The sequence below is a fragment of the Phyllobates terribilis genome, unplaced genomic scaffold (genome assembly GCF_046119375.1).
Source record: "Phyllobates terribilis strain yellow unplaced genomic scaffold, ASM4611937v1 Scaffold_2__4_contigs__length_985480577, whole genome shotgun sequence".
NCBI lineage: Eukaryota > Metazoa > Chordata > Amphibia > Anura > Dendrobatidae > Phyllobates > Phyllobates terribilis.
In genome coordinates this window covers 967,222,945-967,249,366 of record NW_027362762.1, presented here as the reverse complement: position 1 = coordinate 967,249,366, position 26,422 = coordinate 967,222,945, and the positions used below count along the sequence as shown (strand labels likewise).

The 26,422-nt window shown below is 49.2% G+C and overlaps 1 protein-coding gene across 1 annotated transcript in view; it reads right to left on the bottom strand.

The window, feature by feature from the left end:
- Positions 1 to 26,422, bottom strand: part of LOC141248466 (cilia- and flagella-associated protein 44-like) — a 205,439-nt gene that overhangs the window by 11,580 nt on the left and 167,437 nt on the right. The window contains exon 12 of the mRNA XM_073669363.1: positions 271 to 405. Coding sequence (XP_073525464.1) covers positions 271 to 405 — 135 coding nt within the window. The remainder of the gene's footprint in view (positions 1 to 270; positions 406 to 26,422) is intronic.

Here is a 26,422-nt window from a genome sequence, read left to right as displayed (position 1 = left end):
ATATGACAGAACACAGTGCCTGCACAGGAGAATAAGACTGCACACAGTGCCTGCACAGGAGAATAAGACTGCACACAGTAACTGCACAGGAGAATAAGACAGCACACAGTAACTGCACAGGAGAATAAGACTGCACACAGTGCCTGCACAGGAGAATAAGACTGCACACAGTGCCTGCACAGGAGAATAAGACTGCACACAGTGCCTGCACAGGAGAATAAGCCTGCACACAGTGCCTGCACAGTTCTAGCCGTCTCCTCCCAGACTCACCACAGCAGTTTGCTGGGCGTCCAGTTTGGCCTCTATAGTCTTCTTCTCGGTCAGCAGATCGTTCAGCCTCTCCATCTTCTTTGTCTGCACCCGCGTGATTTCCATCAGGCTCCTCTTCGTTTCCATCACCTTTATCTTTTGAAGACAGAAGAATATGGTGAGAAAAGAAGATCAACATCACAGAAGAAGCGAGAACCTCCATCCTAAGCCCAGATCTGTGTCCTCGGCTCTCAGCCTGAGGCTGCACTACTGAGACGTCCTGATGCCTCCGCGTCTCCTCATCGATCATCCACATCAGTATTCACTGACATTATAAGTGTTTAATCGTTCAGCCCCATCGCCCCCCGATATAGATAACATCCAGACCCACGCACCCCAGTGTATAACCTCCGGCCCCCCGGTGTATAACCTCCGGCCCCCCGCCATGCCGTCTGCCTTTACTACCATGTGACAGAATGGCCGGTGGTGCAGAGCTCCCTGATACCAGCGCGGTCCTGTAATAGGGACCACCGGGGGAACAAGTCTGTCCATGACATTTCTCCCTCCTGGATCTTCTCAATCACCTGTGATATTACTGAGAAGAGGAAGGAACCACAACAACTCAGCAACGAAGTGGAGACCCCGTAATGTTACAGAGCGGGGGGCCGAGTGCTTAGCAGCAGAGGGCAGAAACGTCACCACCGCTCTGCTGACACAATAACTGCAGAGTCCAGACCTCCTCTGGTATAAACACTGCGCCCCCGCCGGGAGCTTCATGGCCGAGCAGCCGTACATCACCAAGCACAATGCCGAGCGTCGGATGGAGTGGGGTAAAGCTGCCACCTCTGGGCTCTGGAGGAGACGTGTTCTGTGCAGTGACGGATCACACGTCTCTATCTGCGTCTGATGGAGAGGTGGATGTGGGGGGCACATACTTTCTCCATATTAATGTCTATGGATGAAGATGAGGACAGAGAAGCCCCCGGAGGTGGATGTGGGGGGCACATACTTTCTCCATATTAATGTCTATGGATGAAGATGAGGACAGAGAAGCCCCCGGAGGTGGATGTGGGGGGCACATACTTTCTCCATATTAATGTCTATGGATGAAGATGAGGACAGAGAAGCCCCCGGAGGTGGATGTGGGGGGCACATACTTTCTCCATATTAATGTCTATGGATGAAGATGAGGACAGAGAAGCCCCCGGAGGTGGATGTGGGGGGCACATACTTTCTCCATATTAATGTCTATGGATGAAGATGAGGACAGAGAAGCCCCCGGAGGTGGATGTGGGGGGCACATACTTTCTCCATATTAATGTCTATGGATGAAGATGAGGACAGAGAAGCCCCTGGAGGTGGATGTGGGGGGCACATACTTTCTCCATATTAATGTCTATGGATGTAGATGGAGGACAGAGAAGCCCCCGGAGGTGGATGTGGGGGGCACATACTTTCTCCATATTAATGTCTATGGATGTAGATGAGGACAGAGAAGCCCCCGGAGGTGGATGTGGGGGGCACATACTTTTCTCCATATTAATGTCTATGGATGTAGATGAGGACAGAGAAGCCCCCGGAGGTGGATGTGGGGGGCACATACTTTTCTCCATATTAATGTCTATGGATGTAGATGAGGACAGAGAAGCCCCCGGAGGTGGATGTGGGGGGCACATACTTTTCTCCATATTAATCTCTATGGATGTAGATGAGGACAGAGAAGCCCCCGGAGGTGGATGTGGGGGGCACATACTTTTCTCTGTATTAATGTCTATGGATGTAGATGAGGACAGAGAAGCCCCCAGAGGTGGATGTGGGGGGCACATACTTTTCTCCATATTAATCTCTATGGATGTAGGTGAGGACAGAGAAGCCCCCGGAGGTGGATGTGGGGGGCACATACTTTTCTCCATATTAATGTCTATGGATGTAGATGAGGACAGAGAAGCCCCCGGAGGTGGATGTGGGGGGCACATACTTTTCTCCATATTAATGTCTATGGATGTAGATGACGACAGAGAAGCCCCCGGAGGTGGATGTGGGGGGCACATACTTTTCTCTATATTAATCTCTATGGATGTAGGTGAGGACAGAGAAGCCCCTGGAGGTAGATGTGGGGGGCACATACTTTTCTCCATATTAATGTCTATGGATGTAGATGAGGACAGAGAAGCCCACGGAGGTGGATGCGGGGGGCACATACTTTTCTCCATATTAATCTCTATGGATGTAGGTGAGGACAGAGAAGCCCCCGGAGGTGGATGTGGGGGGCACATACTTTTCTCCATATTAATGTCTATGGATGTAGATGAGGACAGAGAAGCCCCTGGAGGTGGATGTGGGGGGCACATACTTTCCTCCATATTAATGTCTATGGATGTAGATGAGGACAGAGAAGCCCCTGGAGGTGGATGTGGGGGGCACATACTTTCTCCATATTAATGTCTGTCGATGTAGATGAGGACAGAGAAGCCCCTGGAGGTGGATGTGGGGGGCACATACTTTTCTCCATATTAATCTCTATGGATGTAGGTGAGGACAGAGAAGCCCCTGGAGGTGGATGCGGGGGGCACATACTTTCTCCATATTAATGTCTGTCGATGTAGATGAGGACAGAGAAGCCCCTGGAGGTGAATGTGGGGGGCACATACTTTTCTCCATATTAATGTCTATGGATGTAGGTGAGGACAGAAAAGCCCCCGGAGGTGGATGTGGGGGGCACTTACTTTTCTCCATATTAATGTCTATGGATGTAGATGAGGACAGAGAAGCCCCCGGAGGTGGATGTGGGGGGCACATACTTTTCTCCATATTAATGTCTATGGATGTAGGTGAGGACAGAAAAGCCCCCGGAGGTGGATGTGGGGGGCATATACTTTCTCCATATTAATGTCTGTCGATGTAGATGAGGACAGAGAAGCCCCTGGAGGTGGATGTGGGGGGCACATACTTTTCTCCATATTAATGTCTATGGATGTAGGTGAGGACAGAAAAGCCCCCGGAGGTGGATGTGGGGGGCACTTACTTTTCTCCATATTAATGTCTATGGATGTAGATGAGGACAGAGAAGCCCCCGGAGGTGGATGTGGGGGGCACTTACTTTTCTCCATATTAATGTCTATGGATGTAGATGAGGACAGAGAAGCCCCCGGAGGTGGATGTGGGGGGCACATACTTTTCTCCATATTAATGTTTATGGATATAGATGAGGACAGAGAAGCCCCTGGAGGTGGATGTGGGGGGCACATACTTTTCTCCATATTAATGTCTATAGATGTAGGTGAGGACAGAGAAGCCCCTGGAGGTGGATGTGGGGGGCACATACTTTTCTCCATATTAATGTCTATGGATGTAGGTGAGGACAGAGAAGCCCCTGGAGGTGGATGTGGGGGGCACATACTTTTCTCCATATTAATGTCTATGGATGTAGGTGAGGACAGAGAAGCCCCTGGAGGTGGATGTGGGGGGCACATACTTTCCTCCATATTAATGTCTATGGATGTAGATGAGGATAGAGAAGCCCCCGGAGGTGGATGTGGGGGGCACATACTTTCCTCCATATTAATGTCTATGGATGTAGATGAGGACAGAGAAGCCCCTGGAGGTGGATGTGGGGGGCACATACTTTCCTCCATATTAATGTCTATGGATGTAGATGAGGATAGAGAAGCCCCCGGAGGTGGATGTGGGGGGCACATACTTTCCTCCATATTAATGTCTATGGATGTAGATGAGGACAGAGAAGCCCCCGGAGGTGGATGTGGGGGGCACATACTTTCCTCCATATTAATGTCTATGGATGTAGATGAGGACAGAGAAGCCCCCGGAGGTGGATGTGGGGGGCACATACTTTCTCCATATTAATGTCTGTCGATGTAGATGAGGACAGAGAAGCCCCCGGAGGTGGATGTGGGGGGCACATACTTTTCTCCATATTAATGTCTGTCGATGTAGATGAGGACAGAGAAGCCCCTGGAGGTGGATGTGGGGGACACATACTTTCTCCATATTAATGTCTGTCGATGTAGATGAGGACAGAGAAGCCCCTGGAGGTGGATGTGGGGGGCACAAACTTTTCTCCATATTAATCTCTATGGATGTAGGTGAGGACAGAGAAGCCCCTGGAGGTGGATGCGGGGGGCACATACTTTCTCCATATTAATGTCTGTCGATGTAGATGAGGACAGAGAAGCCCCTGGAGGTGGATGTGGGGGGCACAAACTTTTCTCCATATTAATCTCTATGGATGTAGGTGAGGACAGAGAAGCCCCTGGAGGTGGATGTGGGGGGCACATACTTTCTCCATATTAATGTCTGTCGATGTAGATGAGGACAGAGAAGCCCCTGGAGGTGAATGTGGGGGGCACATACTTTTCTCCATATTAATGTCTATGGATGTAGGTGAGGACAGAAAAGCCCCTGGAGGTGGATGTGGGGGGCACTTACTTTTCTCCATATTAATGTCTATGGATGTAGATGAGGACAGAGAAGCCCCCGGAGGTGGATGTGGGGGGCACATACTTTTCTCCATATTAATGTTTATGGATATAGATGAGGACAGAGAAGCCCCTGGAGGTGGATGTGGGGGGCACATACTTTCCTCCATATTAATGTCTATGGATGTAGGTGAGGACAGAGAAGCCCCTGGAGGTGGATGTGGGGGGCACATACTTTTTCCATATTAATGTCTATGGATGTAGATGAGGACAGAGAAGCCCCCGGAGGTGGATGTGGGGGGCACATACTTTTCTCCATATTAATGTCTATGGATGTAGATGAGGACAGAGAAGCCCCTGGAGGTGGATGTGGGGGGCACATACTTTTCTCCATATTAATGTCTATGGATGTAGATGAGGACAGAGAAGCCCCCGTAGGTGGATGTGGGGGGCACATACTTTTCTCCATATTAATGTCTATGGATGTAGGTGAGGACAGAGAAGCCCCTGGAGGTGGATGTGGGGGGCACATACTTTCCTCCATATTAATGTCTATGGATGTAGATGAGGATAGAGAAGCCCCCGGAGGTGGATGTGGGGGGCACATACTTTCTCCATATTAATGTCTATGGATGTAGATGAGGACAGATAAGCCCCCGGAGGTGGATGTTGGGGGCACATACTTTTCTCCATATTAATGTCTATGGATGTAGATCAGGACAGTGAAGCCCCTGGAGGTGGATGTGGGGGGCACATACTTTCCTCCATATTAATGTCTATGGATGTAGATGATGACAGAGAAGCCCCCGGAGGTGGATGTGGGGGGCACATACTTTTCTCCATATTAATGTCTATGGATGTAGATCAGGACAGTGAAGCCCCTGGAGGTGGATGTTGGGGGCACATACTTTCCTTCATATTAATGTCTATGGATGTAGATGAGGACAGAGAAGCCCCTGGAGGTGGATGTGGGGGGCACATACTTTCCTCCATATTAATGTCTATAGATGTAGATGAGGACAGAGAAGCCCCTGGAGGTGGATGTGGGGGGCACATACTTTCCTCCATAATAATGTCTATGGATGTAGATGAGGACAGTGAAGCCCCCGGAGGTGGATGTGGGGGGCACATACTTTCCTCCATATTAATGTCTATGGATGTAGATGAGGACAGTGAAGCCCCCGGAGGTGGATGTGGGGGGCACATACTTTCCTTCATATTAATGTCTATGGATATAGATGAGGACAGAGAAGCCCCTGGAGGTGGATGTGGGGGGCACATACTTTCCTCCATATTAATGTCTAGGGATGTAGATGATGACAGAGAAGCCCCCGGAGGTGGATGTGGGGGGCACATACTTTCCTCCATATTAATGTCTATGGATGTAGATGAGGATAGAGAAGCCCCCGGAGGTGGATGTGGGGGGCACATACTTTTCCCCATATTAATGTCTATGGATGTAGATGAGCACAGAGAAGCCCCCGGAGGTGGATGTGGGGGGCACATACTTTTCCCCATATTAATGTCTATGGATGTAGGTGAGGACAGAGAAGCCCCCGGAGGTGGATGTGGGGGGCACATACTTTTCTTCATATTAATGTCTATGGATGTAGATGCAGGACAGTGAAGTCCCCGGAGGTGGATGTGGGGGGCACATACTTTTCTTCATATTAATGTCTATGGATGTAGATGCAGGACAGAGAAGCCCCTGGAGGTGGATGTGGGGGGCACTTACTTTCTCCATATTAATGTCTATGGATGTAGATGAGGACAGAGAAGCCCCTGGAGGTGGATGTGGGGGGCACATACTTTCCTCCATATTAATGTCTATAGATGTAGATGAGGACAGAGAAGCCCCTGGAGGTGGATGTGGGGGGCACATACTTTCCTCCATATTAATGTCTATGGATGTAGATGAGGACAGAGAAGCCCCTGGAGAAGGATGTGGGGGGCACATACTTTTCTCCATATTAATGTCTATGGATGTAGATGAGGACAGAGAAGCCCTCGGAGGTGGATGTGGGGGGCACATACTTTCCTCCATATTAATGTCTATGGATGTAGATGAGGACAGAGAAGCCCCCGGAGGTGGATGTGGGGGGCACATACTTTCCTCTAAATTAATGTCTATGGATGTAGATGAGGACAGAGAAGCCCCCGGAGGTGGATGTGGGGGGCACATACTTTCTCCATATTAATGTCTATGGATGTAGATGAGGACAGAGAAGCCCCCGGAGGTGGATGTGGGGGGCACATACTTTCTCCATATTAATGTCTATGGATGTAGATGAGGACAGAGAAGCCCCCGGAGGTGGATGTGGGGGGCACATACTTTCTCCATATTAATGTCTATGGATGTAGATGAGGACAGAGAAGCCCCCGGAGGTGGATGTGGGGGGCATATACTTTCTCCATATTAATGTCTATGGATGTAGATGAGGACAGAGAAGCCCCCGGAGGTGGATGTGGGGGGCACATACTTTCTCCATATTAATGTCTATGGATGTAGATGGAGGACAGAGAAGCCCCCGGAGGTGGATGTGGGGGGCATATACTTTCTCCATATTAATGTCTATCGATGTAGATGAGGACAGAGAAGCCCCTGGAGGTGGATGTGGGGGGCACATACTTTCTCCATATTAATGTCTATGGATGTAGATGGAGGACAGAGAAGCCCCTGGAGGTGGATGTGGGGGGCACATACTTTCTCCATATTAATGTCTATGGATGTAGATGGAGGACAGAGAAGCCCCCGGAGGTGGATGTGGGGGGCATATACTTTCTCCATATTAATGTCTATCGATGTAGATGAGGACAGAGAAGCCCCCGGAGGTGGATGTGGGGGGCACATACTTTCTCCATATTAATGTCTATGGATGTAGATGGAGGACAGAGAAGCCCCCGGAGGTGGATGTGGGGGGCATATACTTTCTCCATATTAATGTCTATCGATGTAGATGAGGACAGAGAAGCCCCTGGAGGTGGATGTGGGGGGCACATACTTTCTCCATATTAATGTCTATGGATGTAGATGGAGGACAGAGAAGCCCCTGGAGGTGGATGTGGGGGGCACATACTTTCTCCATATTAATGTCTATGGATGTAGATGGAGGACAGAGAAGCCCCCGGAGGTGGATGGGGGGGGGGAACATACTTTTCTCTATATTAATGTCTATGGATGTAGATGAGGACAGAGAAGTCCATGGAGGTGGATGTGGGGGGCACATACTTTCCTCCATATTAATGTCTATGGATGTAGATGAGGATAGAGAAGCCCCTGGAGTTGGATGTGGGGGGCACATACTTTTCTCCATATTAATGTCTATGGATGTAGATGAGGACAGAGAAGCCCTCGGAGGTGGATGTGGGGGGCACATACTTTCCTCCATATTAATGTCTATGGATGTAGATGAGGACAGAGAAGCCCCCGGAGGTGGATGTGGGGGGCACATACTTTCCTCCATATTAATGTCTATGGATGTAGATGAGGACAGAGAAGCCCCCGGAGGTGGATGTGGGGGGCACATACTTTCCTCCATATTAATGTCTATGGATGTAGATGAGGACAGAGAAGCCCCCGGAGGTGGATGTGGGGGGCACATACTTTCTCCATATTAATGTCTATGGATGTAGATGGAGGACAGAGAAGCCCCCGGAGGTGGATGTGGGGGGCACATACTTTCTCCATATTAATGTCTATGGATGTAGATGGAGGACAGAGAAGCCCCTGGAGGTGGATGTGGGGGGCACATACTTTCTCCATATTAATGTCTATGGATGTAGATGGAGGACAGAGAAGCCCCCGGAGGTGGATGTGGGGGGCATATACTTTCTCCATATTAATGTCTATCGATGTAGATGAGGACAGAGAAGCCCCCGGAGGTGGATGTGGTGGGCACATACTTTCTCCATATTAATGTCTATGGATGTAGATGGAGGACAGAGAAGCCCCCGGAGGTGGATGTGGGGGGCATATACTTTCTCCATATTAATGTCTATCGATGTAGATGAGGACAGAGAAGCCCCTGGAGGTGGATGTGGGGGGCACATACTTTCTCCATATTAATGTCTATGGATGTAGATGGAGGACAGAGAAGCCCCTGGAGGTGGATGTGGGGGGCACATACTTTCTCCATATTAATGTCTATGGATGTAGATGGAGGACAGAGAAGCCCCCGGAGGTGGATGGGGGGGGGGAACATACTTTTCTCTATATTAATGTCTATGGATGTAGATGAGGACAGAGAAGTACATGGAGGTGGATGTGGGGGGCACATACTTTCCTCCATATTAATGTCTATGGATGTAGATGAGGATAGAGAAGCCCCTGGAGTTGGATGTGGGGGGCACATACTTTTCTCCATATTAATGTCTATGGATGTAGATGAGGACAGAGAAGCCCTCGGAGGTGGATGTGGGGGGCACATACTTTCCTCCATATTAATGTCTATGGATGTAGATGAGGACAGAGAAGCCCCCGGAGGTGGATGTGGGGGGCACATACTTTCCTCCATATTAATGTCTATGGATGTAGATGAGGACAGAGAAGCCCCCGGAGGTGGATGTGGGGGGCACATACTTTCCTCCATATTAATGTCTATGGATGTAGATGAGGACAGAGAAGCCCCCGGAGGTGGATGTGGGGGGCACATACTTTCCTCCATATTAATGTCTATGGATGTAGATGAGGACAGAGAAGCCCCCGGAGGTGGATGTGGGGGGCACATACTTTCCTCCATATTAATGTCTATGGATGTAGATGAGGACAGAGAAGCCCCTGGAGGTGGATGTGGGGGGCACATACTTTTCTCCATATTAATGTCTATGGATGTAGATGAGGATAGAGAAGCCCCTGGAGGTGGATGTGGGGGGCACATACTTTCCTCCATATTAATGTCTATGGATGTAAATGAGGACAGAGAAGCCCCCGGAGGTGGATGTGGGGGGCACATACTTTCCTCCATATTAATGTCTATGGATGTAGATGAGGACAGAGAAGCCCCCGGAGGTGGATGTGGGGGGCACATACTTTCCTCCATATTAATGTCTATGGATGTAGATGAGGACAGAGAAGCCCCTGGAGGTGGATGTGGGGGGCACATACTTTTCTCCATATTAATGTCTATGGATGTAGATGAGGATAGAGAAGCCCCTGGAGGTGGATGTGGGGGGCACATACTTTCCTCCATATTAATGTCTTTGGATGTAGATGAGGACAGAGAAGCCCCTGGAGATGGATGTGGGGGGCACATACTTTTCTCCATATTAATGTCTATGGATGTAGATGAGGACAGTGAAGCCCATGGAGGTGGATGTGGGGGACACATACTTTCTCCATATTAATGTTTATGGATATAGATGAGGACAGAGAAGCCCCCGAAGGTGGATGTGGGGGGCACATACTTTCCTCCATATTAATGTCTGTCGATGTAGATGGAGGACAGAGAAGCCCCCGGAGGTGGATGTGGGGGGCACATACTTTCCTCCATATTAATGTCTGTCGATGTAGATGGAGGACAGAGAAACCCCCGGAGGTGGATGTGGGGGGCACATACTTTCCTCCATATTAATGTCTGTCGATGTAGATGGAGGACAGAGAAGCCCCCGGAGGTGGATGTGGGGGGCACATACTTTCTCCATATTAATGTCTATGGATGTAGATGGAGGACAGAGAAGCCCCTGGAGGTGGATGTGGGGGGCATATACTTTCTCCATATTAATGTTTATGGATATAGATGAGGACAGAGAAGCCCCTGGAGGTGGATGTGGGGGGCACATACTTTCCTCCATATTAATGTCTATAGATGTAGATGAGGACAGAGAAGCCCCTGGAGGTGGATGTGGGGGGCACATACTTTCCTCCATAATAATGTCTATGGATGTAGATGAGGACAGTGAAGCCCCCGGAGGTGGATGTGGGGGGCACATACTTTCCTCCATATTAATGTCTATGGATGTAGATGAGGACAGTGAAGCCCCCGGAGGTGGATGTGGGGGGCACATACTTTCCTTCATATTAATGTCTATGGATATAGATGAGGACAGAGAAGCCCCTGGAGGTGGATGTGGGGGGCACATACTTTCCTCCATATTAATGTCTATGGATGTAGATGATGACAGAGAAGCCCCCGGAGGTGGATGTGGGGGGCACATACTTTCCTCCATATTAATGTCTATGGATGTAGATGAGGATAGAGAAGCCCCCGGAGGTGGATGTGGGGGGCACATACTTTTCCCCATATTAATGTCTATGGATGTAGATGAGCACAGAGAAGCCCCCGGAGGTGGATGTGGGGGGCACATACTTTTCCCCATATTAATGTCTATGGATGTAGGTGAGGACAGAGAAGCCCCCGGAGGTGGATGTGGGGGGCACATACTTTTCTCCATATTAATGTCTATGGATGTAGATGAGCACAGAGAAGCCCTCGGAGGTGGATGTGGGGGGCACATACTTTCCTCCATATTAATGTCTATGGATGTAGATGAGGACAGAGAAGCCCCCGGAGGTGGATGTGGGGGGCACATACTTTCCTCCAAATTAATGTCTATGGATGTAGATGAGGACAGAGAAGCCCCCGGAGGTGGATGTGGGGGGCACATACTTTCTCCATATTAATGTCTATGGATGTAGATGAGGACAGAGAAGCCCCCGGAGGTGGATGTGGGGGGCACATACTTTCTCCATATTAATGTCTATGGATGTAGATGAGGACAGAGAAGCCCCCGGAGGTGGATGTGGGGGGCACATACTTTCTCCATATTAATGTCTATGGATGTAGATGAGGACAGAGAAGCCCCCGGAGGTGGATGTGGGGGGCATATACTTTCTCCATATTAATGTCTATGGATGTAGATGAGGACAGAGAAGCCCCCGGAGGTGGATGTGGGGGGCACATACTTTCTCCATATTAATGTCTATGGATGTAGATGGAGGACAGAGAAGCCCCCGGAGGTGGATGTGGGGGGCACATACTTTCTCCATATTAATGTCTATGGATGTAGATGAGGACAGAGAAGCCCCTGGAGGTGGATGTGGGGGGCACATACTTTCTCCATATTAATGTCTATGGATGTAGATGGAGACAGAGAAGCCCCTGGAGGTGGATGTGGGGGGCACATACTTTCTCCATATTAATGTCTATGGATGTAGATGGAGGACAGAGAAGCCCCCGGAGGTGGATGTGGGGGGCATATACTTTCTCCATATTAATGTCTATCGATGTAGATGAGGACAGAGAAGCCCCCGGAGGTGGATGTGGGGGGCACATACTTTCTCCATATTAATGTCTATGGATGTAGATGGAGGACAGAGAAGCCCCCGGAGGTGGATGTGGGGGGCATATACTTTCTCCATATTAATGTCTATCGATGTAGATGAGGACAGAGAAGCCCCTGGAGGTGGATGTGGGGGGCACATACTTTCTCCATATTAAGTCTATGGATGTAGATGGAGGACAGAGAAGCCCCTGGAGGTGGATGTGGGGGGCACATACTTTCTCCATATTAATGTCTATGGATGTAGATGGAGGACAGAGAAGCCCCCGGAGGTGGATGGGGGGGGGCACATACTTTTCTCTATATTAATGTCTATGGATGTAGATGAGGACAGAGAAGTCCATGGAGGTGGATGTGGGGGGCACATACTTTCCTCCATATTAATGTCTATGGATGTAGATGAGGATAGAGAAGCCCCTGGAGGTGGATGTGGGGGGCACATACTTTTCTCCATATTAATGTCTATGGATGTAGATGAGGACAGAGAAGCCCTCGGAGGTGGATGTGGGGGGCACATACTTTCCTCCATATTAATGTCTATGGATGTAGATGAGGACAGAGAAGCCCCCGGAGGTGGATGTGGGGGGCACATACTTTCCTCCATATTAATGTCTATGGATGTAGATGAGGACAGAGAAGCCCCCGGAGGTGGATGTGGGGGGCACATACTTTCCTCCATATTAATGTCTATGGATGTAGATGAGGACAGAGAAGCCCCCGGAGGTGGATGTGGGGGGCACATACTTTCCTCCATATTAATGTCTATGGATGTAGATGAGGACAGAGAAGCCCCCGGAGGTGGATGTGGGGGGCACATACTTTCCTCGATATTAATGTCTATGGATGTAGATGAGGACAGAGAAGCCCCCGGAGGTGGATGTGGGGGGCACATACTTTCCTCCATATTAATGTCTATGGATGTAGATGAGGACAGAGAAGCCCCTGGAGGTGGATGTGGGGGGCACATACTTTTCTCCATATTAATGTCTATGGATGTAGATGAGGATAGAGAAGCCCCTGGAGGTGGATGTGGGGGGGCACATACTTTCCTCCATATTAATGTCTATGGATGTAAATGAGGACAGAGAAGCCCCCGGAGGTGGATGTGGGGGGCACATACTTTCCTCCATATTAATGTCTATGGATGTAGATGAGGACAGAGAAGCCCCCGGAGGTGGATGTGGGGGGCACATACTTTCCTCCATATTAATGTCTATGGATGTAGATGAGGACAGAGAAGCCCCCGGAGGTGGATGTGGGGGGCACATACTTTCCTCCATATTAATGTCTATGGATGTAGATGAGGACAGAGAAGCCCCCGGAGGTGGATGTGGGGGGCACATACTTTCCTCCATATTAATGTCTATGGATGTAGATGAGGACAGAGAAGCCCCCGGAGGTGGATGTGGGGGGCACATACTTTCCTCCATATTAATGTCTATGGATGTAGATGAGGACAGAGAAGCCCCTGGAGGTGGATGTGGGGGGCACATACTTTTCTCCATATTAATGTCTATGGATGTAGATGAGGATAGAGAAGCCCCTGGAGGTGGATGTGGGGGGCACATACTTTCCTCCATATTAATGTCTTTGGATGTAGATGAGGACAGAGAAGCCCCTGGAGATGGATGTGGGGGGCACATACTTTTCTCCATATTAATGTCTATGGATGTAGATGAGGACAGTGAAGCCCATGGAGGTGGATGTGGGGGACACATACTTTCTCCATATTAATGTTTATGGATATAGATGAGGACAGAGAAGCCCCCGGAGGTGGATGTGGGGGGCACATACTTTCCTCCATATTAATGTCTGTCGATGTAGATGGAGGACAGAGAAGCCCCCGGAGGTGGATGTGGGGGGCACATACTTTCCTCCATATTAATGTCTGTCGATGTAGATGGAGGACAGAGAAACCCCCGGAGGTGGATGTGGGGGGCACATACTTTCCTCCATATTAATGTCTGTCGATGTAGATGGAGGACAGAGAAGCCCCCGGAGGTGGATGTGGGGGGCACATACTTTCTCCATATTAATGTCTATGGATGTAGATGGAGGACAGAGAAGCCCCTGGAGGTGGATGTGGGGGGCATATACTTTCTCCATATTAATGTTTATGGATATAGATGAGGACAGAGAAGCCCCTGGAGGTGGATGTGGGGGGCACATACTTTCCTCCATATTAATGTCTATAGATGTAGATGAGGACAGAGAAGCCCCTGGAGGTGGATGTGGGGGGCACATACTTTCCTCCATAATAATGTCTATGGATGTAGATGAGGACAGTGAAGCCCCCGGAGGTGGATGTGGGGGGCACATACTTTCCTCCATATTAATGTCTATGGATGTAGATGAGGACAGTGAAGCCCCCGGAGGTGGATGTGGGGGGCACATACTTTCCTTCATATTAATGTCTATGGATATAGATGAGGACAGAGAAGCCCCTGGAGGTGGATGTGGGGGGCACATACTTTCCTCCATATTAATGTCTATGGATGTAGATGATGACAGAGAAGCCCCCGGAGGTGGATGTGGGGGGCACATACTTTCCTCCATATTAATGTCTATGGATGTAGATGAGGATAGAGAAGCCCCCGGAGGTGGATGTGGGGGGCACATACTTTTCCCCATATTAATGTCTATGGATGTAGATGAGCACAGAGAAGCCCCCGGAGGTGGATGTGGGGGGCACATACTTTTCCCCATATTAATGTCTATGGATGTAGGTGAGGACAGAGAAGCCCCCGGAGGTGGATGTGGGGGGCACATACTTTTCTCCATATTAATGTCTATGGATGTAGATGAGGACAGAGAAGCCCTCGGAGGTGGATGTGGGGGGCACATACTTTCCTCCATATTAATGTCTATGGATGTAGATGAGGACAGAGAAGCCCCCGGAGGTGGATGTGGGGGGCACATACTTTCCTCCAAATTAATGTCTATGGATGTAGATGAGGACAGAGAAGCCCCCGGAGGTGGATGTGGGGGGCACATACTTTCTCCATATTAATGTCTATGGATGTAGATGAGGACAGAGAAGCCCCCGGAGGTGGATGTGGGGGGCACATACTTTCTCCATATTAATGTCTATGGATGTAGATGAGGACAGAGAAGCCCCCGGAGGTGGATGTGGGGGGCACATACTTTCTCCATATTAATGTCTATGGATGTAGATGAGGACAGAGAAGCCCCCGGAGGTGGATGTGGGGGGCATATACTTTCTCCATATTAATGTCTATGGATGTAGATGAGGACAGAGAAGCCCCCGGAGGTGGATGTGGGGGGCACATACTTTCTCCATATTAATGTCTATGGATGTAGATGGAGGACAGAGAAGCCCCCGGAGGTGGATGTGGGGGGCACATACTTTCTCCATATTAATGTCTATGGATGTAGATGAGGACAGAGAAGCCCCTGGAGGTGGATGTGGGGGGCACATACTTTCTCCATATTAATGTCTATGGATGTAGATGGAGACAGAGAAGCCCCTGGAGGTGGATGTGGGGGGCACATACTTTCTCCATATTAATGTCTATGGATGTAGATGGAGGACAGAGAAGCCCCCGGAGGTGGATGTGGGGGGCATATACTTTCTCCATATTAATGTCTATCGATGTAGATGAGGACAGAGAAGCCCCCGGAGGTGGATGTGGGGGGCACATACTTTCTCCATATTAATGTCTATGGATGTAGATGGAGGACAGAGAAGCCCCCGGAGGTGGATGTGGGGGGCATATACTTTCTCCATATTAATGTCTATCGATGTAGATGAGGACAGAGAAGCCCCTGGAGGTGGATGTGGGGGGCACATACTTTCTCCATATTAAGTCTATGGATGTAGATGGAGGACAGAGAAGCCCCTGGAGGTGGATGTGGGGGGCACATACTTTCTCCATATTAATGTCTATGGATGTAGATGGAGGACAGAGAAGCCCCCGGAGGTGGATGGGGGGGGCACATACTTTTCTCTATATTAATGTCTATGGATGTAGATGAGGACAGAGAAGTCCATGGAGGTGGATGTGGGGGGCACATACTTTCCTCCATATTAATGTCTATGGATGTAGATGAGGATAGAGAAGCCCCTGGAGGTGGATGTGGGGGGCACATACTTTTCTCCATATTAATGTCTATGGATGTAGATGAGGACAGAGAAGCCCTCGGAGGTGGATGTGGGGGGCACATACTTTCCTCCATATTAATGTCTATGGATGTAGATGAGGACAGAGAAGCCCCCGGAGGTGGATGTGGGGGGCACATACTTTCCTCCATATTAATGTCTATGGATGTAGATGAGGACAGAGAAGCCCCCGGAGGTGGATGTGGGGGGCACATACTTTCCTCCATATTAATGTCTATGGATGTAGATGAGGACAGAGAAGCCCCCGGAGGTGGATGTGGGGGGCACATACTTTCCTCCATATTAATGTCTATGGATGTAGATGAGGACAGAGAAGCCCCCGGAGGTGGATGTGGGGGGCACATACTTTCCTCGATATTAATGTCTATGGATGTAGATGAGGACAGAGAAGCCCCCGGAGGTGGATGTGGGGGGCACATACTTTCCTCCATATTAATGTCTATGGATGTAGATGAGGACAGAGAAGCCCCTGGAGGTGGATGTGGGGGGCACATACTTTTCTCCATATTAATGTCTATGGATGTAGATGAGGATAGAGAAGCCCCTGGAGGTGGATGTGGGGGGGCACATACTTTCCTCCATATTAATGTCTATGGATGTAAATGAGGACAGAGAAGCCCCCGGAGGTGGATGTGGGGGGCACATACTTTCCTCCATATTAATGTCTATGGATGTAGATGAGGACAGAGAAGCCCCCGGAGGTGGATGTGGGGGGCACATACTTTCCTCCATATTAATGTCTATGGATGTAGATGAGGACAGAGAAGCCCCTGGAGGTGGATGTGGGGGGCACATACTTTTCTCCATATTAATGTCTATGGATGTAGATGAGGATAGAGAAGCCCCTGGAGGTGGATGTGGGGGGCACATACTTTCCTCCATATTAATGTCTTTGGATGTAGATGAGGATAGAGAAGCCCCCGGAGGTGGATGTGGGGGGCACATACTTTCCTCCAAATTAATGTCTATGGATGTAGATGAGGACAGAGAAGCCCCCGGAGGTGGATGTGGGGGGCACATACTTTCTCCATATTAATGTCTATGGATGTAGATGAGGACAGAGAAGCCCCCGGAGGTGGATGTGGGGGGCACATACTTTCTCCATATTAATGTCTATGGATGTAGATGAGGACAGAGAAGCCCCCGGAGGTGGATGTGGGGGGCACATACTTTCTCCATATTAATGTCTATGGATGTAGATGAGGACAGAGAAGCCCCCGGAGGTGGATGTGGGGGGCATATACTTTCTCCATATTAATGTCTATGGATGTAGATGAGGACAGAGAAGCCCCCGGAGGTGGATGTGGGGGGCACATACTTTCTCCATATTAATGTCTATGGATGTAGATGGAGGACAGAGAAGCCCCCGGAGGTGGATGTGGGGGGCACATACTTTCTCCATATTAATGTCTATGGATGTAGATGAGGACAGAGAAGCCCCTGGAGGTGGATGTGGGGGGCACATACTTTCTCCATATTAATGTCTATGGATGTAGATGGAGACAGAGAAGCCCCTGGAGGTGGATGTGGGGGGCACATACTTTCTCCATATTAATGTCTATGGATGTAGATGGAGGACAGAGAAGCCCCCGGAGGTGGATGTGGGGGGCATATACTTTCTCCATATTAATGTCTATCGATGTAGATGAGGACAGAGAAGCCCCCGGAGGTGGATGTGGGGGGCACATACTTTCTCCATATTAATGTCTATGGATGTAGATGGAGGACAGAGAAGCCCCCGGAGGTGGATGTGGGGGGCATATACTTTCTCCATAATAATGTCTATCGATGTAGATGAGGACAGAGAAGCCCCTGGAGGTGGATGTGGGGGGCACATACTTTCTCCATATTAATGTCTATGGATGTAGATGGAGGACAGAGAAGCCCCTGGAGGTGGATGTGGGGGGCACATACTTTCTCCATATTAATGTCTATGGATGTAGATGGAGGACAGAGAAGCCCCCGGAGGTGGATGGGGGGGGCACATACTTTTCTCTATATTAATGTCTATGGATGTAGATGAGGACAGAGAAGTCCATGGAGGTGGATGTGGGGGGCACATACTTTCCTCCATATTAATGTCTATGGATGTAGATGAGGATAGAGAAGCCCCTGGAGGTGGATGTGGGGGGCACATACTTTTCTCCATATTAATGTCTATGGATGTAGATGAGGACAGAGAAGCCCTCGGAGGTGGATGTGGGGGGCACATACTTTCCTCCATATTAATGTCTATGGATGTAGATGAGGACAGAGAAGCCCCCGGAGGTGGATGTGGGGGGCACATACTTTCCTCCATATTAATGTCTATGGATGTAGATGAGGACAGAGAAGCCCCCGGAGGTGGATGTGGGGGGCACATACTTTCCTCCATATTAATGTCTATGGATGTAAATGAGGACAGAGAAGCCCCCGGAGGTGGATGTGGGGGGCACATACTTTCCTCCATATTAATGTCTATGGATGTAGATGAGGACAGAGAAGCCCCCGGAGGTGGATGTGGGGGGCACATACTTTCCTCCATATTAATGTCTATGGATGTAGATGAGGACAGAGAAGCCCCTGGAGGTGGATGTGGGGGGCACATACTTTCCTCCATATTAATGTCTATGGATGTAGATGAGGATAGAGAAGCCCCTGGAGGTGGATGTGGGGGGGCACATACTTTCCTCCATATTAATGTCTATGGATGTAAATGAGGACAGAGAAGCCCCCGGAGGTGGATGTGGGGGGCACATACTTTCCTCCATATTAATGTCTATGGATGTAGATGAGGACAGAGAAGCCCCCGGAGGTGGATGTGGGGGGCACATACTTTCCTCCATATTAATGTCTATGGATGTAGATGAGGACAGAGAAGCCCCTGGAGGTGGATGTGGGGGGCACATACTTTTCTCCATATTAATGTCTATGGATGTAGATGAGGATAGAGAAGCCCCTGGAGGTGGATGTGGGGGGCACATACTTTCCTCCATATTAATGTCTTTGGATGTAGATGAGGACAGAGAAGCCCCTGGAGATGGATGTGGGGGGCACATACTTTCTCCATATTAATGTTTATGGATATAGATGAGGACAGAGAAGCCCCCGGAGGTGGATGTGGGGGGCACATACTTTCCTCCATATTAATGTCTGTCGATGTAGATGGAGGACAGAGAAGCCCCCGGAGGTGGATGTGGGGGGCACATACTTTCCTCCATATTAATGTCTGTCGATGTAGATGGAGGACAGAGAAACCCCCGGAGGTGGATGTGGGGGTCACATACTTTCCTCCATATTAATGTCTGTCGATGTAGATGGAGGACAGAGAAGCCCCCGGAGGTGGATGTGGCGGGCACATACTTTCTCCATATTAATGTCTATGGATATAGATGAGGACAGAGAAGCCCTCGGAGGTGGATGTGGGGGGCACATACTTTCTCCATATTAATGTCTATGGATGTAGATGGAGGACAGAGAAGCCCCTGGAGGTGGATGTGGGGGGCATATACTTTCTCCATATTAATGTTTATGGATATAGATGAGGACAGAGAAGCCCCTGGAGGTGGATGTGGGGGGCACATACTTTCTTCATATTAATGTCTATGGATGTAGATGGAGGACAGAGAAGCCCCTGGAGGTGGATGTGGGGGGCATATACTTTCTCCATATTAATGTCTATGGATGTAGATGAGGACAGAGAAGCCCCCGGAGGTGGATGTGGGGGGCATATACTTTCTCCATATTAATGTTTATGGATATAGATGAGGACAGAGAAGCCCCCGGAGGTGGATGTGGGGGGCACATACTTTCCTCCATATTAATGTCTATGGATGTAGATGGAGGACAGAGAAGCCCATGGAGGTGGATGTGGGGGGCACATACTTTCTCCATATTAATGTTTATGGATATAGATGAGGACAGAGAAACCCCCGGAGGTGGATGTGGGGGGCACATACTTTCTTCATATTAATGTCTATGGATGTAGATGGAGGACAGAGAAGCCCCTGGAGGTGGATGTGGGGGGCACATACTTTCTCCATATTAATGTCTATGGATGTAGATGGAGGACAAAGAAGCCCCTGGAGGTGGATGTGGGGGGCATATACTTTCTCCATATTAATGTCTATGGATGTAGATGGAGGACAAAGAAGCCCCTGGAGGTGGATGTGGGGGGCATATACTTTCTCCATATTAATGTCTATGGATGTAGATGAGGACAGAGAAGCCCCCGTAGGTGGATGTGGGGGGCATATACTTTCTCCATATTAATGTTTATGGATATAGATGAGGACAGAGAAGCCCCCGGAGGTGGATGTGGGGGGCACATACTTTCCTCCATATTAATGTCTATGGATGTAGATGGAGGACAGAGAAGCCCGTGGAGGTGGATGTGGGGGGCACATACTTTCTCCATATTAATGTTTATGGATATAGATGAGGACAGAGAAGCCCCCGGAGGTGGATGTGGGGGGCACATACTTTCCTCCATATTAATGTCTATGGATATAGATGAGGACAGAGAAACCCCCGGAGGTGGATGTGGGGGGCACATACTTTCCTCCATATTAATGTCTGTCGATGTAGATGGAGGACAGAGAAGCCCCCGGAGGTGGATGTGGGGGGCACATACTTTCTCCATATTAATGTCTATGGATGTAGATGGAGGACAGAGAAGCCCCTGGAGGTGGATGTGGGGGGCACATACTTTCTCCATATTAATGTCTATGGATGTAGATGGAGGACAGAGAAGCCCCCCTGGAGGCGGATGTGGGGGGCACATACTTTCTCCATATTAATGTCTATGGATGTAGATGGAGGACAGAGAAACCCCTGGAGGTGGATGTGGGGGGCACATACTTTTCCCCATATTAATGTCTATGGATGTAGATGAGGACAGAGAAGCCCCCGGAGGTGGATGTGGGGGGCACATACTTTTCTACATATTAATGTCTAGGGATGTAGATGAGGACAGAGAAGCCCCCGGAGGTGGATGTGGGGGGCACATACTTTTCTCCATATTAATGTCTATGGATGTAGATGAGGACAGAGAAGCCCCCGGAGGTGGATGTGGGGGGCACATACTTTTCTACATATTAATGTCTAGGGATGTAGATGAGGACAGAGAAGCCCCTGGAGGTGGATGTGGGGGGCACATACTTTCTCCTTATTAATGTCTATGGATGTAGGTGCGGACAGGGAAGCCCCCGGAGGTGGATGTGGGGGGCACATACTTTTCTCCATATTAATGTCTATGGATGTAGATGAGGATAGAGAAGCCCCTGGAGATGGATGTGGGGGGCACATACTTTTCTCCATATTAATGTCTATGGATGTAGATGAGGACAGAGAAGCCCCTGGAGGTGGATGTGGGGGGCAGATACTTTCCTCCATATTAATATCTATGGATGTAGATGAGGACAGAGAAGCCCCCGGAGGTGGATGTGGGGGGCACATACTTTCTCCATATTAATGTCTATGGATGTAGATGAGGACAGAGAAGCCCCTGGAGGTGGATGTGGGGGGCACATACTTTCTCCATATTAATGTCTTTGGATGTAGATGAGGACAGAGAAGCCCCTGGAGATGGATGTGGGGGGCACATACTTTTCTCCATATTAATGTCTATGGATGTAGATGAGGACAGTGAAGCCCATGGAGGTGGATGTGGGGGACACATACTTTCTCCATATTAATGTTTATGGATATAGATGAGGACAGAGAAGCCCCCGGAGGTGGATGTGGGGGGCACATACTTTCCTCCATATTAATGTCTGTCGATGTAGATGGAGGACAGAGAAGCCCCCGGAGGTGGATGTGGGGGGCACATACTTTCCTCCATATTAATGTCTGTCGATGTAGATGGAGGACAGAGAAACCCCCGGAGGTGGATGTGGGGGGCACATACTTTCCTCCATATTAATGTCTGTCGATGTAGATGGAGGACAGAGAAGCCCCCGGAGGTGGATGTGGCGGGCACATACTTTCTCCATATTAATGTCTATGGATGTAGATGGAGGACAGAGAAGCCCCTGGAGGTGGATGTGGGGGGCATATACTTTCTCCATATTAATGTCTATGGATATAGATGAGGACAGAGAAACCCCCGGAGGTGGATGTGGGGGGCATATACTTTCTCCATATTAATGTCTATGGATGTAGATGGAGGACAGAGAAGCCCCTGGAGGTGGATGTGGGGGGCATATACTTTCTCCATATTAATGTTTATGGATATAGATGAGGACAGAGAAGCCCCTGGAGGTGGATGTGGGGGGCACATACTTTCTTCATATTAATGTCTATGGATGTAGATGGAGGACAGAGAAGCCCCTGGAGGTGGATGTGGGGGGCATATACTTTCTCCATATTAATGTCTATGGATGTAGATGAGGACAGAGAAGCCCCCGGAGGTGGATGTGGGGGGCATATACTTTCTCCATATTAATGTTTATGGATATAGATGAGGACAGAGAAGCCCCCGGAGAAGGATGTGGGGGGCACATACTTTCCTCCATATTAATGTCTATGGATGTAGATGGAGGACAGAGAAGCCCGTGGAGGTGGATGTGGGGGGCACATACTTTCTCCATATTAATGTTTATGGATATAGATGAGGACAGAGAAACCCCCGGAGGTGGATGTGGGGGGCACATACTTTCTTCATATTAATGTCTATGGATGTAGATGGAGGACAGAGAAGCCCCTGGAGGTGGATGTGGGGGGCACATACTTTCTCCATATTAATGTCTATGGATGTAGATGGAGGACAAAGAAGCCCCTGGAGGTGGATGTGGGGGGCATATACTTTCTCCATATTAATGTCTATGGATGTAGATGGAGGACAAAGAAGCCCCTGGAGGTGGATGTGGGGGGCATATACTTTCTCCATATTAATGTCTATGGATGTAGATGAGGACAGAGAAGCCCCCGGAGGTGGATGTGGGGGGCATATACTTTCTCCATATTAATGTTTATGGATATAGATGAGGACAGAGAAGCCCCCGGAGGTGGATGTGGGGGGCACATACTTTCCTCCATATTAATGTCTATGGATGTAGATGGAGGACAGAGAAGCCCGTGGAGGTGGATGTGGGGGGCACATACTTTCTCCATATTAATGTTTATGGATATAGATGAGGACAGAGAAGCCCCCGGAGGTGGATGTGGGGGGCACATACTTTCCTCCATATTAATGTCTATGGATATAGATGAGGACAGAGAAACCCCCGGAGGTGGATGTGGGGGGCACATACTTTCCTCCATATTAATGTCTATGGATGTAGATGGAGGACAGAGAAGCCCCTGGAGGTGGATGTGGGGGGCACATACTTTCTCCATATTAATGTCTATGGATGTAGATGGAGGACAGAGAAGCCCCCCTGGAGGCGGATGTGGGGGGCACATACTTTCTCCATATTAATGTCTATGGATGTAGATGGAGGACAGAGAAACCCCTGGAGGTGGATGTGGGGGGCACATACTTTTCCCCATATTAATGTCTATGGATGTAGATGAGGACAGAGAAGCCCCCGGAGGTGGATGTGGGGGGCACATACTTTTCTACATATTAATGTCTAGGGATGTAGATGAGGACAGAGAAGCCCCCGGAGGTGGATGTGGGGGGCACATACTTTTCTCCATATTAATGTCTATGGATGTAGATGAGGACAGAGAAGCCCCCGGAGGTGGATGTGGGGGGCACATACTTTTCTACATATTAATGTCTAGGGATGTAGATGAGGACAGAGAAGCCCCTGGAGGTGGATGTGGGGGGCACATACTTTCTCCATATTAATGTCTATGGATGTAGGTGCGGACAGGGAAGCCCCCGGAGGTGTATGTGGGGGGCACATACTTTTCTCCATATTAATGTCTATGGATGTAGATGAGGATAGAGAAGCCCCTGGAGATGGATGTGGGGGGCACATACTTTTCTCCATATTAATGTCTATGGATGTAGATGAGGACAGAGAAGCCCCTGGAGGTGGATGTGGGGGGCAGATAGTTTTCTCCATATTAATGTCTATGGATGTAGATCAGGACAGAGAAGCCCCCGGAGGTGGATGTGGGGGGCACATACTTTTCTCCATATTAATGTCTATGGATGTAGGTGCGGACAGGGAAGCCCCCGGAGGTGGATGTGGGGGGCACATACTTTTCTCCATATTAATGTCTATGGATGTAGGTGCGGACAGGGAAGCCCCTGGAGGTGGATGTGGGGGGCACATACTTTTCTCCATATTAATGTCTATGGATGTAGATGAGGATAGAGAAGCCCCTGGAGATGGATGTGGGGGGCACATACTTTTCTCCATATTAATGCATATGGATGTAGATGAGGACAGAGAAGCCCCTGGAGGTGGATGTGGGGGGCACATACTTTTCTCCATATTAATGTCTATGGATGTAGATGAGGACAGAGAAGCCCCTGGAGGTGGATGTGGGGGGCACATACTTTTCTCCATATTAATGTCTATGGATGTAGATGAGAACAGTGAAGCCCCTGAAGATGGATGTGGGGGGCACATACTTTCTCCACATTAATGTCTATAGATGTAGATGAGGATAGAGAAGCCCCTGGAGATGGATGTGGGGGGCACATACTTTTCTCCATATTAATGTCTATGGATGTAGATGAGGACAGTGAAGCCCCCGGAGGTGGATGTGGAGGGCACATACTTTCTCCATATTAATGTCTATGGATGTAGATGAGGACAGAGAAGCCCCTGGAGGTGGATGTGGGGGGCACATACTTTTCTCCATATTAATGTCTATGGATGTAGATGAGGACAGAGAAGCCCCTGGAGGTGGATGTGGGGGGCACATACTTTTCTCCATATTAATGTTTATGGATATAGATGAGGACAGAGAAGCCCCTGGAGGTGGATGTGGGGGGCACATACTTTCCTCCATATTAATGTCTATGGATGTAGATGAGGATAGAGAAGCCCCTGGAGGTGGATGTGGGGGGCACATACTTTCTCCATATTAATGTCTATGGATGTAGATGAGGACAGAGAAGCCCCCGGAGGTGGATGTGGGGGGCACATACTTTTCTCCATATTAATGTCTATGGATGTAGATGAGGACAGTGAAGCCCCTGGAGGTGGATGTTGGGGGGCACATACTTTCCTCCATATTAATATCTATGGATGTAGATGAGGACAGAGAAGCCCCCGGAGGTGGATGTGGGGGGCACATACTTTCTCCATATTAATGTCTATGGATGTAGATGAGGACAGAGAAGCCCCTGGAGGTGGATGTGGGGGGCACATACTTTCTCCATATTAATGTCTATGGATGTAGATGAGGACAGAGAAGCCCCTGGAGGTGGATGTGGGGGGCACATACTTTCTCCATATTAATGTCTATGGATGTAGATGAGGACAGAGAAGACCCCGGAAGTGGATGTGGGGGGCACATACTTTTCTCCATATTAATGTCTATGGATGTAGATGAGGACAGAGAAGCCCCTGGAGGTGGATGTGGGGGGCACATACTTTTCTCCATATTAATGTCTATGGATGTAGATGGAGGACAGAGAAGCCCCTGGAGGTAGATGTGGGGGGCACATACTTTTCTCCATATTAATGTCTATGGATGTAGATGAGGACAGAGAAGCCCCCGGAGGTGGATGTGGGGGGCACATACTTTTCTCCATATTAATGTCTATGGATGTAGATGAGGACAGAGAAGCCTCTGGAGGTGGATGTGGGGGGCACATACTTTTCTCCATATTAATGTCTATGGATGTAGATGGAGGACAGAGAAGCCCCTGGAGGTGAATGTGGGGGGCACATACTTTCCTCCATATTAATGTCTATGGATGTAGATGGAGGACAGAGAAGCCCCTGGAGGTGAATGTGGGGGGCACATACTTTCCTCCATATTAATGTCTATGGATGTAGATGAGGACAGAGAAGCCCCTGGAGGTGGATGTGGGGGGCACATACTTTCCTCCATATTAATGTCTATGGATGTAGATGAGGACAGAGAAGCCCCCGGAGGTGGATGTGGGGGGCACATACTTTTCTCCATATTAATGTTTATGGATATAGATGAGGACAGAGAAGCCCCTGGAGGTGGATGTGGGGGGCACATACTTTCCTCCATATTAATGTCTATGGATGTAGATGAGGACAGAGAAGCCCCTGGAGGTGGATGTGGGGGGCACATACTTTTCTCCATATTAATGTTTATGGATATAGATGAGGACAGAGAAGCCCCTGGAGGTGGATGTGGGGGGCACATACTTTCCTCCATATTAATGTCTATGGATGTAGATGATGACAGAGAAGCCCCCGGAGGTGGATGTGGGGGGCACATACTTTCCTCCATA